This window comes from Balaenoptera ricei, chromosome 13 (assembly GCF_028023285.1).
Source record: "Balaenoptera ricei isolate mBalRic1 chromosome 13, mBalRic1.hap2, whole genome shotgun sequence".
Classification (NCBI taxonomy): Eukaryota; Metazoa; Chordata; class Mammalia; order Artiodactyla; family Balaenopteridae; genus Balaenoptera; species Balaenoptera ricei.
Window position 1 is genome coordinate 40,495,102 of NC_082651.1, and position 16,856 is coordinate 40,511,957.

Here is a 16,856-nt window from a genome sequence, read left to right on the forward strand (position 1 = left end):
GTCGTATGGCAGTTCTATTTTTAGTTTTTTAAGGAACCTCCATACTGTTTTCCATAAGGGCTGTATCAATTTACATTCCCACCAACAGTGCAAGAGGGTTCCCTTTTCTCCACACCCTCTCCAGCATTTATTGTCTGTAGATTTTTTGATGATGGCCATTCTGACTGGTGTGAGATGATATCTCATTGTAGTTTTGATTTGCATTTCTCTAATGATTAGTTATGTTGAGCATCCTTTCATGTGTTTGTTGGCCATCTGTATATCTTTGCAGAAATGTCTATTTAGGTCTTCTGCCCATTTTTGGGTTAGGTTGTTTGATATTGAGCTGTATGAGCTGCTTGTAAATTTTGGAGACTAATCCTTTGTCAGTTGCAAATATTTTCTCCCATTCTGAGGGTTGTCTTTTCGTCTTGTTTATGGTTTCCTTTCCTGTGCAAAAGGTTTTAAGTTTCATTAGGTCCCATTTGTTTATTTTTCTTTTTATTTCCATTTCTCTAGGAGGTAAGTCAAAAAGGATCTTGCTGTGATTTATGTCATAGAGTGTTCTGCATATGTTTCCTCTAAGAGTTTTATAGTGTCTGGTCTTCCATTTAGGTCTTTAATCCATTTTGAGTTTATTTTGGTATACGGTATTAGGGAGTGTTCTAATTTCATTCTTTACATGTATCTGTCCAGTTTTCCCAGCACCACTTATTGAAGAGGCTGTCTTTTCTCCATTGTATGTTCTTGCCTCCTTTATCAAAGATAAGGTGACCATATGTGCGTGGGTTTATCTCTGGGCTTTCTATCCTGTTCCATTGATCTATATTTCTGTTTTTGTCCCAGTACCATACTGTCTTCATTACTGTAGGTTTGTAGTATAGTCTGAATTCTGGGAGTGTGATTCCTCCAGCTCCATTTTTCTTTCTCAAGATTGCTTTGGATATTTGGGGTCTTTTGTGTTTCGATACAAATTGTGAAATTTTTTGTTCCAGTTCTGTGAAAAATGCCATTGGTAGTTTGATAGGGATTGTATTGAATCTGTAGATTGCCTTGGGTAGTTTAGTCATTTTCACAATGTTGATTCTTCCAATCCAAGAACATGGTATATCTCTCCATCTGTTTGTATCATCTTTAACTTCTTTCATCAGTGTCTTATATTTTTCTGCATACAGGTCTTTTGTCTCCTTATGTAGGTTTGTTCCTAGGTATTTTATTCTTTTTCTTGCAATGGTAAATGTGAGTGTTTCCTAAATTTCACTTTCAGATTTTTCGTCATTAGTGTATAGAATGCAAGAGATTTCTGTGCATTAATTTTGTATCCTGCTACTTTATCAAATTCATTGATTAGCTCTAGTAGTTTTCTGGTAGCATCTTTAAGATTCTCTATGTATAGTATCATGTCACATGCAAACAGTGCCAGCTTTACTTCTTCTTTTCCGATTTGGATTCCTTTTATTTCTTTTTCTTCTCTGATTGCTGTGGCTAAAACTTCCAAAAATATGTTGAATAATAGTGGTGAGAGTGGACAACCTTGTCTTGTTCCTGATTTTACTGGAAATGGTTTCAGTTTTTCACCATAGGGGATGATGTTGGCTGTGGGTTTGTCTTATATGGCCTTTATTATGTTGAGTAAGTTCCCTCTATGCCTACTTTCTGGAGGGTTTTTATCATAAATGGGTGTTAAATTTTGTCAAAAGCTTTTTCTACATCTATTGAGAGATCATATGCTTTTTCTCCTTCAATTTGTTAATATGGTTTATCACATTGACTGATTTGCGTATATTGAAGAATCCTTGCATTCCCTGGTTAAACCCCACTTGGTCATGGTGTATGATCCTTTTAATATGCTGTTGGATTGTTTGCTAGTATTTTGTTGAGGATTTTTGCATCTGTCTTCATCAGTGATATTGGCCTGTAGTTTTCTTTCTTTGTGACATCTTTGTCTGGTTTTGGTATCAGGGTAATGGTGGACTTGTAGAATGAGTTTGGGAGTGTTCCTCCCTCTGCTCTATTTTGGAAGAGTTTGAGTGCTCTTTAAATATTTGGTAAAATTCGCCTCTGATGCTCTCTTGTCCTGGGCTTTTGTTTGTTGGAGGGTTTTTAATCATAGTCTCAATTTCAGTTCTTGTGATAGGTCTGTGTATATTTTCTATTTCTTCCTGGTGCAGTCTCGGAAGGTTGTGCTTTTCTAAGAATTTGTCAGTTTCTTCCAGGTTGTCCATTTTATTAACCTATAGTTGCTTGTAGTAATCTCTCATGATCCTTTGTATTTCTGCAGTGTCAGTTGCTACTTCTCCTTTTTCATTTCTAATTCTATTGATTTTAGTCTTCTCAGCTTTTTTTCTTGATGAGTCTGGCTAATGGTTTATCAATTTTGTTTATCTTCTCAAAGAACCAGCTTTTAGTTTTACTGGTCTTTGCTGTTGTTTCCTTCATTTCTGTTTCATTTATTTCTGATCTGAACTTTATGATTTCTTTCCTTCTGCTGACTTTGGGGGTTTTTGGTTCTTCTTTCTCTAATTGCTTTAGGTGTAAGGTTAGGTTATTCATTTGAGATGTTTCTTGTTTCTTGATGTAGGATTGTATTGCTATAAACTTCCCTCTTAGAACTGCTTTTGCTGCATCCCATAGGTTTTTGGTTGTCGTGTTTTCATTGTCACTTGTTTCTAGGTATTTTTTGATTTCCTCTTTGATTTCTTCAGTGATCTCTTGTTTTTAAAGTAGTATATTATTTAGCCTCCTTGTGTTTGTAGTTTTTACAGACTTTTTCCTGTAATTGATATCTAGGCTCATAGCATTGTGGTTGGAAAAGGTACTTGATACGATTTCAATTTTCTTAACTTTACCAAGGCTTGATTTGTGACCCAAGATATGATCTAGCCTGGAGAATGTTCCATGAGCACTTGAGAAGAAAGTGTATTCTGTTGTTTTTCGATGGAATGTCCTATAAATATCAATTAAGTCCATCTTGTTTAATGTGTCATTTAAAGCTTGTGTTTCCTTACTTATTTTCATTTTGGATGATCTGTCCCTTGGTGAAAGTGTGGTGTTAAAGTCCCCTACTATTATTGTGTTAGTGTTGATTTCCCCTTTTATGGCTGTTATTTAGCATTTGCCTTATGTGTTGAGGTGTTCCTATGTTGGGTGCATAAATATTTGCAATTGTTATATCTTCTTCTTGGATTGATCCCTTGATCATTATGTAGTGTCCTTCTTTGTCTCTTTTAATAGTCTTTATTTTAAAGTCTACTTTGTCTGATTTGAAAATTGCTACTCCAGCTTTCTTTTGATTTCCTTTTGTATGAAGTATCTTTTTCCATCCCCTCACTTTCAGTCTGTATGTGTCCCTAGGTCTGAAGTGGGTCTCTTGTAGACAGCATATATATGGGTCTTGTTTTTATATTCATTCAGCTAGTCTATGTGTTTTGGTTGGAGCATTTAATCCATTTACATTTAAGGTAGTTATCGATATATATGTTCCTATTACCATTTTCTTAATTGTTTTGGGTTTGTTATTGTACGTCTTCTCCTTCTTTTGTGTTTCCTGCCTAGAGAAGTTCCTATTGCCTTTGTTGTAAAGCTGGTTTGGTGGTGCTGAATTTCTTAATTTTTGTTTGTCTGTAAAGATTTAATTTCTCCGTTGAATCTGAATGAGATCCATGCTGGGTAGAGTAATCTTGGTTGTAGGTTTTTCCCTTTCATCACTTTGAATATGTCCTGGCACTCCCTTCTGGCTTGCAGAGTTTCTGCTGAAAGATCAGCTGGTAACCTTATGGGGATTCCCTTGTATGTTATTCTTTCTTTTTGCTTTGCTGCTTTTAATATTTTTTCTTTGCATTTAATTTTTGACAGTTTGATTAATATGTGTTTTGGCATTTTTCTTCTTGGAGTTATCCTATATGGGACTCTCTGCGCTTCCTGGACTTGACTGACTATTTCCTTTCCCATATTAGGGAAGTTTTCAACTATAATCTCTTCAAATTTTTTCTCGGTCCCTTTCTTTTTCTCTTCTTCTTTGAATGTTGGTGCATTTAATGTTGTCCCAGAGGTCTCTAAGACTGTCCTCAATGCTTTTCATTCTTTTTTCTTTATTCTGCTCTGCAGTAGTTATTTCCAGTATTTTTTCTTCCAGGTCTCTTATCAATTCTTCTACCTCAGTTATTCTGCTATTGATTCCTTCTAGAGAATTTTTAATTTCATTTATTGTGTTGTTCATCATTGTTTGTTTGCTCTTCAGTTCTTCTAGTTCCTTGTTAAACGTTTCTTGTTTGTTCTCTATTCTGTTTTGAAGATTTTGGATCATCTTTAGTATCATTACTCTCAGTTCTTTTTCAGGTAGACTGCCTATTTCCTCTTCGTTTGTTTGGTCTGGTTGGTTTTTACCTTGCCCCTTCATCTGCTATGTGTTTCTCTGTCTTCTCATTTTGCTTAACTTACTGTGTTTGGGGTCTCCTTTTCGCAGGCTGCAGGTTCGTACTTCCCCTTGTTTTTGGTGTCTTCCCCCAGTGCCTCAGGTTGGTTAAGTGGGTTGTGTAGGCTTCCTGGTGGAGGGGACTAGTGCCTGTGTTCTGGTGCATGGGGCTGGATCTTGTCTTTCTGGTGGGCAGGACCATGTCCAGTGGTGTGTTTTAGTGTGTCTGTGACCGTATTATGATTTTAGGCAGCCTCTGTGCTAATGGGTGGGGTTGTGTTCCTGTTTCCCTAGTTGTTTGGCATAGGTTGGCAGCACTTTAGCTTGCTGTTCGTTGAGTGGAGCTGGGTCTTCACGTTGAGATGGAGATCTCTGGGAGAGCTTTCGCCATTTAATGTTACATGGAGCTGGGAGGTCTCTGGTGGACCAATGTCCTGAACTCAGCTCTCCTTCCTCAGAGGCTCAGGCCTGACACCTGGCAGGAGCACCAAGACCCTGTCAGCCACATGGCTCAGAAGAAAAGAGAGAAAAAAAGAAAGAAACAAAAAATAAAAATAAAGTAATTAAAATAGAAAGTAATTATTAAAAGTAAAAAAAGTTAAAAATTAATTAAAAAAAGAAAGAAAGAAGAGAGCAACGAAACCAAAAAAGAAATCCACCAATGATAACAAGTGCTAAAAAGTATTCCAAAAAAAAAAAAAAAAAAAGGACAGACAGAACCCTAGGACAAATGGTAAAAGCAAAGCTGTACAGAGAAAGTCAAACAAAGAAGCACAGACATACACACTCACAAAAAGGGAAAAAGGAAAAAAAAAAAATACCTATATATATAAAAAAAAAAGAAGTGAGCAACCAAATCAATAAACAAATATACAAATGAAAATAAACTCTAAATACTAAACTAAGATAAACATAAAACTAGAAACAAATTAGATACAGAAAGCAAACCCCAAGTCTACAGTTGCTCCCAAAGTCCACCGCCTCAGTTTTGGGATGATACGTTGTCTATTCAGGTATTCCACAGAGGCAGGTTACATCAAGTTGACTGTGGAGATTTAATCTGCTGCTCCTGAGGCTGCTGGGAGAGATTTCCCTTTCTCTTCTTTGTTTGCACAGCTCCTGATGTTCAGCTTTGGATTTGGCCCTGCCTCTGCATGTAGGTCCCCTGACAGCGTCTGTTCCTCACCCAGACAGGACGGGGTTAAAGGAGAAGCTGATTAGGTGGCTCTGGCTCACTCAGGCCGGGGGAAGGGAGGGGTACAGAATGCAGGGTAAGCCTGTGGCGGCAGAGTCCAGCATGACGTTGCAACAACCAGAGGCACGCCATGTGTTCTCCCGGGGAAGTTGTGCCTGGATCATGGGACCCGGGCAGTGGCAGGCTGCACAGGGTCCTGGGAGGGGAGGTGTGGAGAGTGACCTGTGCTTGCACACAGGCTTCTTGGTGGCTGCAGCAGCATCCTTAGCGTTTCATGCCCATCTCTGGTGTCTGCGTGGCTCGCGCCCATCTCTGGAGCTCATTTAGGCAGTGCTCTGACCCGCCTCTCCTCGTGCACCTCGAAACAATGGTCTCTTGGCTCTTAGACAGGTCCAGACTTTTTTCCGGACTCCTTCCTGGCTAGCTGTGGCGCAGTAGCCCCCTTCAGGCTGTGTTCATGCAGCCAATCCTAGTCCTCTCCTTGGGATCTGACCTCCAAAGCCAGAGCCTCAGCTCCCAGCCCCCACCCATCCCAGCAGGTGAGCAGAGAAGCCTCTCTGTCTGGTGAGTGCTGATTGGCATCGATACTCTGTGCGGGAATCTCTCTGCTTTGTCCTCTGCACCCCTGTTGCTGTGCTTCCATGGCTCTGAAGCTTCCCTGCTGCCAGCCCCCGTCTCCGCCAGTGAAGGGGTTTCCTAGTGTGTGGAAACTTTTCCTCCTTCACAGCTCCCTCCCAGAGTTGCAGTTCCCGTCCCTTTTGTCTCTGTTTTTTCTTTTTTCTTTTGCCCTACCAAGGTATGTGGAGAGTTTCTTGCCTTTTGGGAAGTCTGAGGTCTTCTACCAGCATTCAGTAGGTGTTTCGTAAGAGTTGTTCCACATGTAGATGTATTTCTGATGTATTTGTGGGGAGGAAGGTGATCTCCACGTCTTACTCCCCCACCATCTTGAAGGTCTCCCCCAGCTATAATTTCGTTAAGTAATCTTTTTCTTTTTCTTTCTTCTTTTTCTGGGATTCCCATAATGTGTATATTTGTTTTTTTAATGGGAATCAATATGTCCCTATGCTTTCTTTACTTATTTTTTCTCTTTGCTCCTCTTTCTGATATCAAATGGCCTGTCTTCTAATTCCCTGATTCTTTCTTCTGCGTGACTTAGTCTACTTTTGAAGCTCTCTATTGAATTTTTGAGTTCTATCATTGTATACTTCAGCTCCAGGATTTCAGTTTGGTTCTTTTTTATGGTTTCTATATCTTTATTAACCTTCTCTTTTTGTTCGTGCATAGTGTTCCAGATTTAATTTTCTTGTCTTTCTGTGTTTTCTTGCATATTATTGAGCTTAAGATGATATTTCAAATTCTTTGTCAGACAGTTTGTATGTCTCAGTTTCTTTGGGATTCATTACTAGAACATTATTTGTTTGGTGGTGTCAGGTGGTTTGTCAAGTCTTTGTGATCCGTGTAGCTTTGTGTTGATGGCTCTGCCTTTGTGCTTGTCTTTGGGGGCATGGAGTTATGTGTCTCCCCCCAGGTCCCTGGGTGGCAGGACTATTCCTATACCATGCCTGAAAGGGTCTGGAGTGAAAACACAGGACCACTTCAGGTTTCATAATTAGAATGACTGATAGATTGCAGCTCTGCAATTGCATTGAGGGATTCATCTGGGGGTGCTTATGGGGATTCCTCCTGGTGCGTTTCTGGGCAAATAGGGTTTCTCTTGGACCATAGTTGGGAGTGGCTGGGGCCAGATTCCAGAGACACTTCAAGATCCACAGTGAGACTGAGGTCAGTGGGCCTATCTCTAGGGGCATATACGAGCGTGTCTCCTGCTGGATCCCTGGGCAGGCAGGACTGCCTCCCATCCATGGCTACAAGGGGCTGGAGCGAGGTCATGGGGGCACTTCAACATCTATGGTCAGATTTGAGGTTGGCCGCCCTACCTCCAGGTGCATGGAAGGGTATGTGGCCCAGCAGGTCCCTGAGTGGACTGGAGTACTCCTGGACTGTGGCTATGTGAACATGGGCTCAAGTTACAGGGATTTTTTTTTAGTATTTGCAATCAGACTGAGGTTGGAGAACTTGCCTAGGTTCATGGACAGGCATGTCTCTGCCCAGTCATAGGCAGGCAGGGTTGGCAGCTAATAGGGTCTGGAGTTGGGTCATGGAACAATTCAGTGTTTACAGGTAGAACTGAGTTTGGTGGGCCTATTACCCAAGGTACAGGTTGGCATGACTCTTACCGCATCCTTTGGCAAATGGTGATGATGGAAAGGCCAAACAGGCCATGTCCATAGGCAGTCAGGGGCCAGAGTCGGTTCCTGTGTCTGTAGCTGGGACTGTGGTTAGCAAGTGTGCCACCTGAATGAGTTTGGGCTTGCCTTCTGAAAGCAACCCTCCTTGGTCTTGGGCTCTGCTGGATTTTACAGTCTTCTTTCTTGAATCCGAAGTTCTACAAGAGTACTTTTGTCTCTGCTTGGCTGCCAAACTATTGTTGCTGAGAAGGGATATATGTGCAGGACTTCCTGTTCTGCCATTTCTAATGTCACACCTCTATTTTTAATTGCTCTTAAAGAAAATTGCTTGTGTAAAGGAAAAATAGTAACAGTGTCTAGTAAAGGAAAAGTAAATGTAAAAGTAAATGTATGATAATAATAGGACAAATGATATGAGAGAGGAATTTGATTTACTGTTTAAGGTTTTTACATTATACATGAAGTGGTATATTATTTGAAAATATATTGTTATATTCTCTCTCTATATATAGTATAATGTATAGCAACCACTGAAAAAATGGTCAAAAAAAACATGAAACAGGTGAAAGTGAGGATAAAAAGGAATCATAAAAAGAACACTCAATCTAAAAACAGTCAACAAAAGAGTTAAATGGGATATAGAACAGGTGGAACAAACAGAAATCAACTAGCAAGATGGTAAATTTAAATCCAATTACAACAGTGTTCCATGTACACTTGAATAGAATGTATATTCTGTAGTTGTTGAGTGTTGTATTCTCTGAATGACAGATTAAGTTTGTTAATAGTATTGTATAAATTTTCTGTATCCTTCCCTTTTTAGGTCTACTTTTTCTGTCAATTACTGAGGAGTGTTAAACTATCCAGCTATGATTGTAGATTTGTCTATTTTTTTTGTGTGTGATCTCTCAAGTTTGCTTCATTTATTTTGAATATATCTTTTTAAGTTTATACATAGTTTGATTGGTATATCTTCTTATTGTATTCATCCTTTTAATTTTGTGAAATGTCCCTCTATCTGTGTTAAAAATTAAAATAGTGTCTTATTTGCCTAATATTAATCTAACCATTACTTTCTTTTATGGTATACGTTTGTCTGTTCTATTACTTATAACCTTTTCTTCTTTTTTTTATCATGTTATTTTCAAATAATTTCAACATTAAGGAATAATTTCAAAAATGTGATGAACTGAAAGCTTTTTCCCAAAATTCTCCAATTTTTGACTTTTTGCCATGTTTCCTTTATTACTTCCTCCCTCTCTCTTTGTCTGTCTCTCTGTATGTATCTCTGTGTGTGTGTGTGTGTGTGTGTGTGTACTATTTTAATCCCTTATGGTTTATGTTAATTTTGATTAACTATTTAAGATGTTGTCTGTTTTCTCCATAGAGTTACAATTTTTCCTTTTGTAATAAGTAATATTTGTGTTGAAATACGTTGAGACCATGTATTTATTTTGTTAGTTACCAGATGTCCTTCACTTCTTTCCCTCTTATACTATTCATTAGTGATTCTTGCCTGAAATCAGTTTTTTTCTCTGATAATCATTAATATATGATTTTAACTAATTTATGATTTTTTTATTCCTTTTATATGTATTACTTGGCATTCCATATTAAGGAGTCCTTCCCCATTATCAATCTATATAGCTAGCTAGCTAGCTACCTACCTACCTATCATTTCCTATTATCATATCAGATTCATGGATTCTTTTACTTCATTCAGTTGGGTTATTCCTTTAATGACCTTATTCATTTTGATACTCAAATTGTCCCAGATGTAGCTAGTGTGAGCCACCTCAAGCTGGCTCCTGTGCCTTGTTGATGTGTTCTTATCACTTTGGGGACATTTCCTAACTTAACCACGATATTATTCATTTTTTCAAGGAGCTTAGTTCTTTTTAGTGCTGAGTGGCATATTGACAGTAAGATCTAGCCATGTTCCTTGTATTTAAATGTGTGTCATTTTGAATCAACAAGTACTTGGGTATTGGTTTTTTATTCATTCTGCCTAATTGGAATGTTTATTACATTACATTAATGTATTTAGTGATTTGGTTGGATTTAATCCTTTCATCTTGCTGTTGTTTTTCTATTTGTTCCATTCATTTTTGTTTTGCTCTTTTTTTTTTCCTGTTTTCCTTCCTTCTTCTCGATTAAGTTTTTTTTAGTATTATGATTTAGTTTCCCTATTGGCTTACTGGAGTATAACTTTTAGTTTTATTTATTACCTGTTTGTCTGTTTGCTCTGGGAATTACAGTGTGTATCCTTAACTTATCACAGTTACATGTAATTTAAGAATCTTACAGCAGTATAGTGTAATTTATCTTTTCACTTCCTTTTCTGATATTGTTGGTATATACTTACTTATACACTTGTTTTTAAACACTAAAATATGTTATTGTTTGTGTTTGAACATTTGATAGTATTTTAAAATTCAAGAAAGAAAAGTAGTTCATTATATTTATCCACATATTTGCTATTTCCAGGCCTTCTCCTTCTTTCTTACAGATCTGTGTTACCCTTTGGTATCATTTTCCTTCAGTGTGAAGAATTTCTTCTAGCTATTCTTTTAGTGTGTATCTGCTGGTTTTAGATTTTCTTAGCTTTTGTTTGTCTAAATATATTTTTTCATCTGTTTTCAAAAATATATTTTTTAAGATGTAGAATTCTAGGCTGACAGTCCTCCCTTTCCCCACACTTTAAAGATGTTATTCCTCTGTTTGCTTTCATTGTTTCTGAAGAGAAATAAGCCATTATTCTTATTGTTGTTCCTCTAACTGTATTGCCTTTTTTCTCTGGTTGCCTTTAAGATTTTCTCTTTGTCTTTGCATTTTGCAATTTGACTGTGATTTTCCTTTGTGAAGTTTTATTTGCACTAATTGTGTTGGGGTTTTGCTAAACTTCTGAGATCTGTGGGTTGAGATCTTTTATTAGGTTTGGAGATGATGTTGCCAATTTATCCTTAAATATGTCTCTTTTCTCATTTCTTCCTCTTCTGCAATTCCTAGCTACTTGATGTATCATTCAGATTTCATCATTACTTGAGTGAACTGAATGTGAGTCTCAGTTTTTATTAGTTTCAAATTACTTCTGATTTCAATTCTACAAATGCTATGGTAGAAGTCTTTTTGTCTTTAAGACTCTGAAATTCCAAAGCTTTTATCCAGGGGCTTATCTTTTATTTTAACAGGATTTGAGTTGGGCTGGGTTTCAGGTTTAGTTAGTTTTTACTCTCCGTTGGATTGAATTCGAGTAGAGCCTTGGAATCTAAATCCCTTTCAAAATTTGCAAGACTTCTCTCTGATTTCTAGCATTACCCCCACCATTTCTTATGGAACAGAATTCTTATAGGGGAGAGTTGTTGGGTCAGTATATTTATTTTTGTTTGGGGGCTCTTCCAAGATTCCAATTTGTAATAGCAGCCCACACTGTTAAGGGGTTGGATGATTTTTTTTTTTGTCCCACCAAAGTCTCTCAGCCTATGAGTATTTCACTCCCTCATCTATGTGTACCCAGATTAGGCAATTGGCCTTAGATATGAAAGTAGCTGGTACTCTTTGCTTATCTTTCAAGGACTTTATCCCAGTGTGCAATTTAATTCAGTTTTACATTTTTTGTGTTCATTTACTTCATTAACATTAAAGGAATATACAGCTTTTAGCTTAGATCTAGCTTTCTTGTGCTTTTGAAGGTAGTGACAGTTTTTCTCGATCTTCTACATCATATCCAAGAATGGAACTTCTACTAGATCTTCATAAAGCATAATAGAAATAAGTAATAAGTAGAGATGCCAGGAGAGTGATTAATATCAGGAGCACCAGATTATTTTGGACAGCTGTGTTAATCACTTTTATAGCAACCTGTACTTATTCATAACTCATATTACAATTGATATGATATAATTATGAGTTTAACATATGAATGTAGGAACCATGACTATTTCTTCACCACTGTAATTTCAATATTGCATCAACACAATGCCCAGCACCTTATATATTTTTGGAATGAAGTTTTAAATTCAGTAATAGTTTTTGAAAGGGTAGCAAAAGGCCAGAGGTTATTGTTCAATTAAATATATCCTTACATGGACCCTGTAAAAATATTTTGAGGTATCTTTTTTTCTAACTGAATTTCCTAACTGAATTCCTTGCATTCTGGTAGTCTTATTTATTTCTAATATTTTTGTCTTCCACATGGTATGACAATGTAGCTAGCCTGTATATTTAGTATTTTAAGATGTTTAATTGAACTATACGAAGCCTCTGATTTTATTCTGTAGAAAGAGAAATCAATGAGATAAAATTTGTGGCCATTGTTCACAAGCAATAAATTATTGAAAAAGAACTGCTCACAAATCTTTATTTACATTTATTTCTTGATAAAGAAGTATCATTACAATACTGACTTTATTATTGAAGAAATATTTGTCTCAAAAGGGTATCTTTTATAGAAAGCCATCTTGGGTGATGCTTTCAGGGGCTTATGAAGGATGTATAGGTCTAGAATTTCATTTGTTGGTTGCAAGATTGTTGTTTTCTTTTTTAAACTTTGCATATAAAGATAGCTTTGGAATCATTTTTTTAACGTTTAGTTTCCTTTACTGAATAGAAAATGTCATTATTGATCATTTTTGGAATAGTAAGGGTTATAAAACATTTAGGCAGAATTAAACTACTGGTTTAGTTTCAAAGTCAGTGGTTACCAGTGAGGAGAGGGGAGAGAGGAGGGGCAAGATAGCGGCAGAGGATTAAGAAGTACAAACTACTATGTATAAAACAAATAAGTTACAAGGATATATTATATAGTACAGGGAATATAGCGCAATATTTTATAACTTTAAATGGAGTATAATCTTTAAAGTTTTTGATTCATTATGTTGTGCACCTGAAAGTTATAAAATCTTGTAAATCAATTTTTTAAAAGTCCAAAAGTAACTATTGGCTTGAAACATTCATTTTGGAATGAGAGCTAAATAGACATTATATGAAAGATGATGACATAGGAGCAGAGATATCTTTTTTTTTTTTTTTAGGGACCTTTATCAGCTAATTGTGCAGAAAGTCTACAAAGAGATCAGGTTGAAAAATTATAAATATTAACTGCGAAGGAACTTGAATGTATGGGAGAAATAATGGTTTCAGAATGCAGAATCATGTTAGAGAACTCTGTCCTGAGATGCAGTATAGCATAGTGTTTAAATGCTGTAGCCTTTAGAGCTACACTGCCTGTATTAAAATCCTTTTTTGCTATCTACTCACTGTGTGACCTTCAGCAAGTTACTAAACTTCTCTTTACCTTCATTTCCTCATCTGTAAAGTAGAGATAATACTAAAACTAATTCATATGGTTATTATGAAGGTTAAATGAATTTTTATACATTAAAATACTTGGAATCTAATTTCTGATATACAATAAATGTTATTTCTTGTTGCCATTATTATTATTATCATTATTATTATTATTACTCTGAGTACCACTGGCACCTTGTTTGTTTGCAGAATAATCTTCCTACCTGGTATGATTGACTCTTGACATTTCCTTTTCAGTTCAACTGAAGTTGATGACATGATTCGTAAATCTACAAACCTGTTGCTAACTAGGACTCTGAGCAGCTCTCTGCAGAATGTCATTAAAAGGAAGAATATTGGACTTACTGAGGTAAAGCTGCCCTTATTGGAGGCAGCCAAGGCAGTTTGTGAACAGATGTCCTAAGCTCTGGGGCTTGTGTGTGAATTAATTATAATTTTCTATGTGCTCTATCATGTTCTTTCTGATGGACTCATGGTGAAAGTGCAAAATAAATTCCTTGTGTTTTTCATTCAGTGCCTTGGAGAAATCCATTATTTTTTGGAAAAGTCACTTTTTTTCTCTCTCTCATTGTCTTCTCTAGTTTAACTGGTTTGAGGTTGTGGGGTTAAATTTGTATTATTTGCCATTCATTACGTAAAAAAATTGTTAGTTGGAGAATAGAGTCAACGTCAGTGTCCTATTTAAAATAATGGCAGTTCAAATACAACATACAGCATGAAATCACATTTTGCCTATATAAGTCATTGATGCCAGGGATATTGGCATTCATAGTCACTGGTTAGTGTTAGATTTTGTTTTTGAGATACATCACATGTATGAGTGGTAAATTACTCTTTATTAGCATGTAAGTCTGGGGATTTGGGATTGAGGAAATGTGAGAGAAAGGCAGTCGTTACATTTCTGTGGAAGCTTACACAATCTCACAAAGGGTGGAGGGTTATTGTACATAGGTTGAGAACAGTATCTTGGCAAACTGAAGATTTGACGCATTGGCGTAAGTCCTATAATTTAGAAAGATGCGACATTTCCCTTCTCTTAGAAACCCAGGTTTGTATGGGAGCCTCAACCTCCCATTTTATGGAAATTAGAGTGCCAGGTGTGAGAGAGCTTGGAGGAATTTTCGTCACAGGTGAAGGGAAGGGCTGTTGGTCATCTGTTTTTAGAGGTGGTATAGTTTCAAAGTCAGTTGGTCTAGGAAAAATTGACATTTTCAGATATACATTATCAAGGATGAACGTCAGTAAGTGGTTAACAATACTGACCCATAGATAAGTACAGCTGGAAGCCAGGTGAACATCTATTTCTGATTTTGGAATGATTGTTTCTTTCCCTGTGTTAAGATTTAAAAACACTGTTATTATAATTTACAAATACTGTATTATAATGTGGGACATTGGCAGTGATTGAATTCTACTTATAACCAACTTTTTTTTTACAATTTAAAGTCACATTCAACATTATTTGGACAATCCCCTCATTTTGCAGAGCTTCGTTTCTCTTGTCTGGTATAGGAATATTAGGCATTGCCATTATGTGTCTGAGAATAGGCTAACTTCTTTTGTAATCAGGAATGCTACAGAAAAGCAAAGTTGGATTGAAAATTTGGAAGTCCTTATGCTTTTGTAGATTATTCTGTTCTCCTTTTCTGAATCCCAAGTAGGACAGAAAACTTATTTTGTGAACTACCTCTACATTAAAACTCTTGATATAATTCTTCTTAGGCCATTTGATTTATCAATCTCTTAAAAGCCATTTTATTTAATTAATTTATTTTTATTGAAGTATAGTTGATTTACAATATTGTGTTAGTTTCAGGTGTACAAAAATAAATCCATTTTATACAAGTAGCATAGCAGGAACATGGTGTGATAGAAACAGCTTTGGACACAGAAGACTCTGGAATTTAGTTGTGACTATGCCATTGATTTACTGTAGCATCTTAAAAGAAGACCTAACTCCTCAGTTCTTTGGTTTTCCTGACTCCATTGTCCATTTCAAAGGCACTGTATAGATCAAGTAACAATAGGAAGAAGCAGTAGGAGCTTATCAAGAAGTACTGTGTCATAGTTCTTGACATCATTTCAGTGAATGCTAAATGTTATTCCTAAGTCATTGGATCTTTTTCGGCAAAAATACTTTTGTTATCAAAATCTTTACATATGAATGAAGGAACATCACACATGTTTATTTATTTTGGCTATGATGGTGGTGTGTACCTGTATAGACACATACAAAACCAGTGATTTTTTTCATCACCAACCAGGAAATCTTTGACTAACTATATTATTCACCTTTTATGAAAGGGAGGACATTATATCCTTCTTTATAGGTAACTAAAGTGATTTCACATCTGGAATCATCATCAGTAATAGGTAGCGTTTGTGGAACAATTTATATTCTTCAGTGTCCATTCACAGATAATCATCTTATTTATTACAATAACATTTGAAGCAGGCTGGGCATGTGTTATTATTCCCATTTTATAGAAGGTGTAATTAAAGTTCAAGGAGAATGCCCAAGCTAGCAAAATGATAGAAATGAGACCTAAGTTCAGGTTATATTTTTCCCCAAACTTACTCACTTTTACTATAGTGTACTACTTTCCATATTGATTTAATTATTCCATCATAACAAAGATAGAGATTTTTACAGGAGGTCCATAGTAACATGGAAATTGTTCTAGTTAGAGGTGATTTTGTAACAGGAGCAGATATCCACTCAAATGATAAAAGTATTATAAGCACTCAAAACTCACAGAATCCTATTTCTGGTTACCAGATAAACAATTCTTTCAGTATTTAAAAGTTTGTATAAGCTAATGTCTTTCTGCCTGTCTTGATTTGAGGTTATATGGTATCTTATCTCTTATTTTTTCTGTCCATATGCTCTATTCTTTTATCTCTTTCTCTCTATATACTGGCTTTCATGCTTTTCTCATGGCTTCCTTCCCCATGTTAAGCCAACTCTACATTACCTTTCAGTTCTAGCACCTACTGTAACTTGAATGCCTTGTATTCTCAGACCCTAAGTGATGATCTCTAGTTCAGTCAGCAGACACAGCTGTTTTCCTAGGGCTGCTTCTTCCAGGTCTGTGAGAAGAAGGTCAGTCAAGAGTATATGTTCTAAAGCAGGCTGCCCAGGTTCCAGTTCTGGTTCTCCCCTTAATAAATATGTTCTTGGGCAGATTGCTTGGCTTTATGTGTAAAATGGGGACAATAGTAGCATGTATTTCATAGGATTGTTGTGAAGATTAAATGAACATGTAAAGTGCTTAGAATAGTGCCTGGTTCATTGCAAATACTCAGTGCATATTCCCTGTTACTAAGAAAGAGGTCTGGGCAGGTAAACAGTGGTTGTTAGGGCTAGTATAGAAATGGAGTTTTTCAAATAAGAGAAGTCAGAAGATTAGAACAAGATGTCCTGTTAATTAACTTTACAATATTTATTGAGTGCCTACTATGTGACAGGTACTGATCTAAGTCTTAAGAATAAATAAGTAAACAACAAGAACATCCACAAAAGAGATTCTTGCTTATATTCTAGTGGCAGAAAACAGGTAATAAATGGTACAGAAAATAAATAAGTAAATCATCTAGTATGATGAAAGGTCGTGAATGCTATGGAGAAAGAGAAAGAACCTGGGTTAAGGAAATCAGCAGTCTGGTGGAGGTTCAAGGTTGGTCTTATTAAAAAGAGCAACATCTTGAC

The 16,856-nt window shown here is 36.4% G+C and overlaps 1 protein-coding gene across 5 annotated transcripts in view; it reads left to right on the forward strand.

The window, feature by feature from the left end:
* EXOC6B (exocyst complex component 6B) overlaps positions 1–16,856 on the forward strand; it is a 727,664-nt gene that overhangs the window by 391,453 nt on the left and 319,355 nt on the right. For all 5 annotated transcript variants that reach the window (XM_059942976.1, XM_059942975.1, XM_059942978.1 and 2 more), the window contains exon 16: positions 13,385–13,496. In XM_059942976.1, the coding sequence (XP_059798959.1) occupies positions 13,385–13,496 (112 nt within the window). The remainder of the gene's footprint in view (positions 1–13,384; positions 13,497–16,856) is intronic.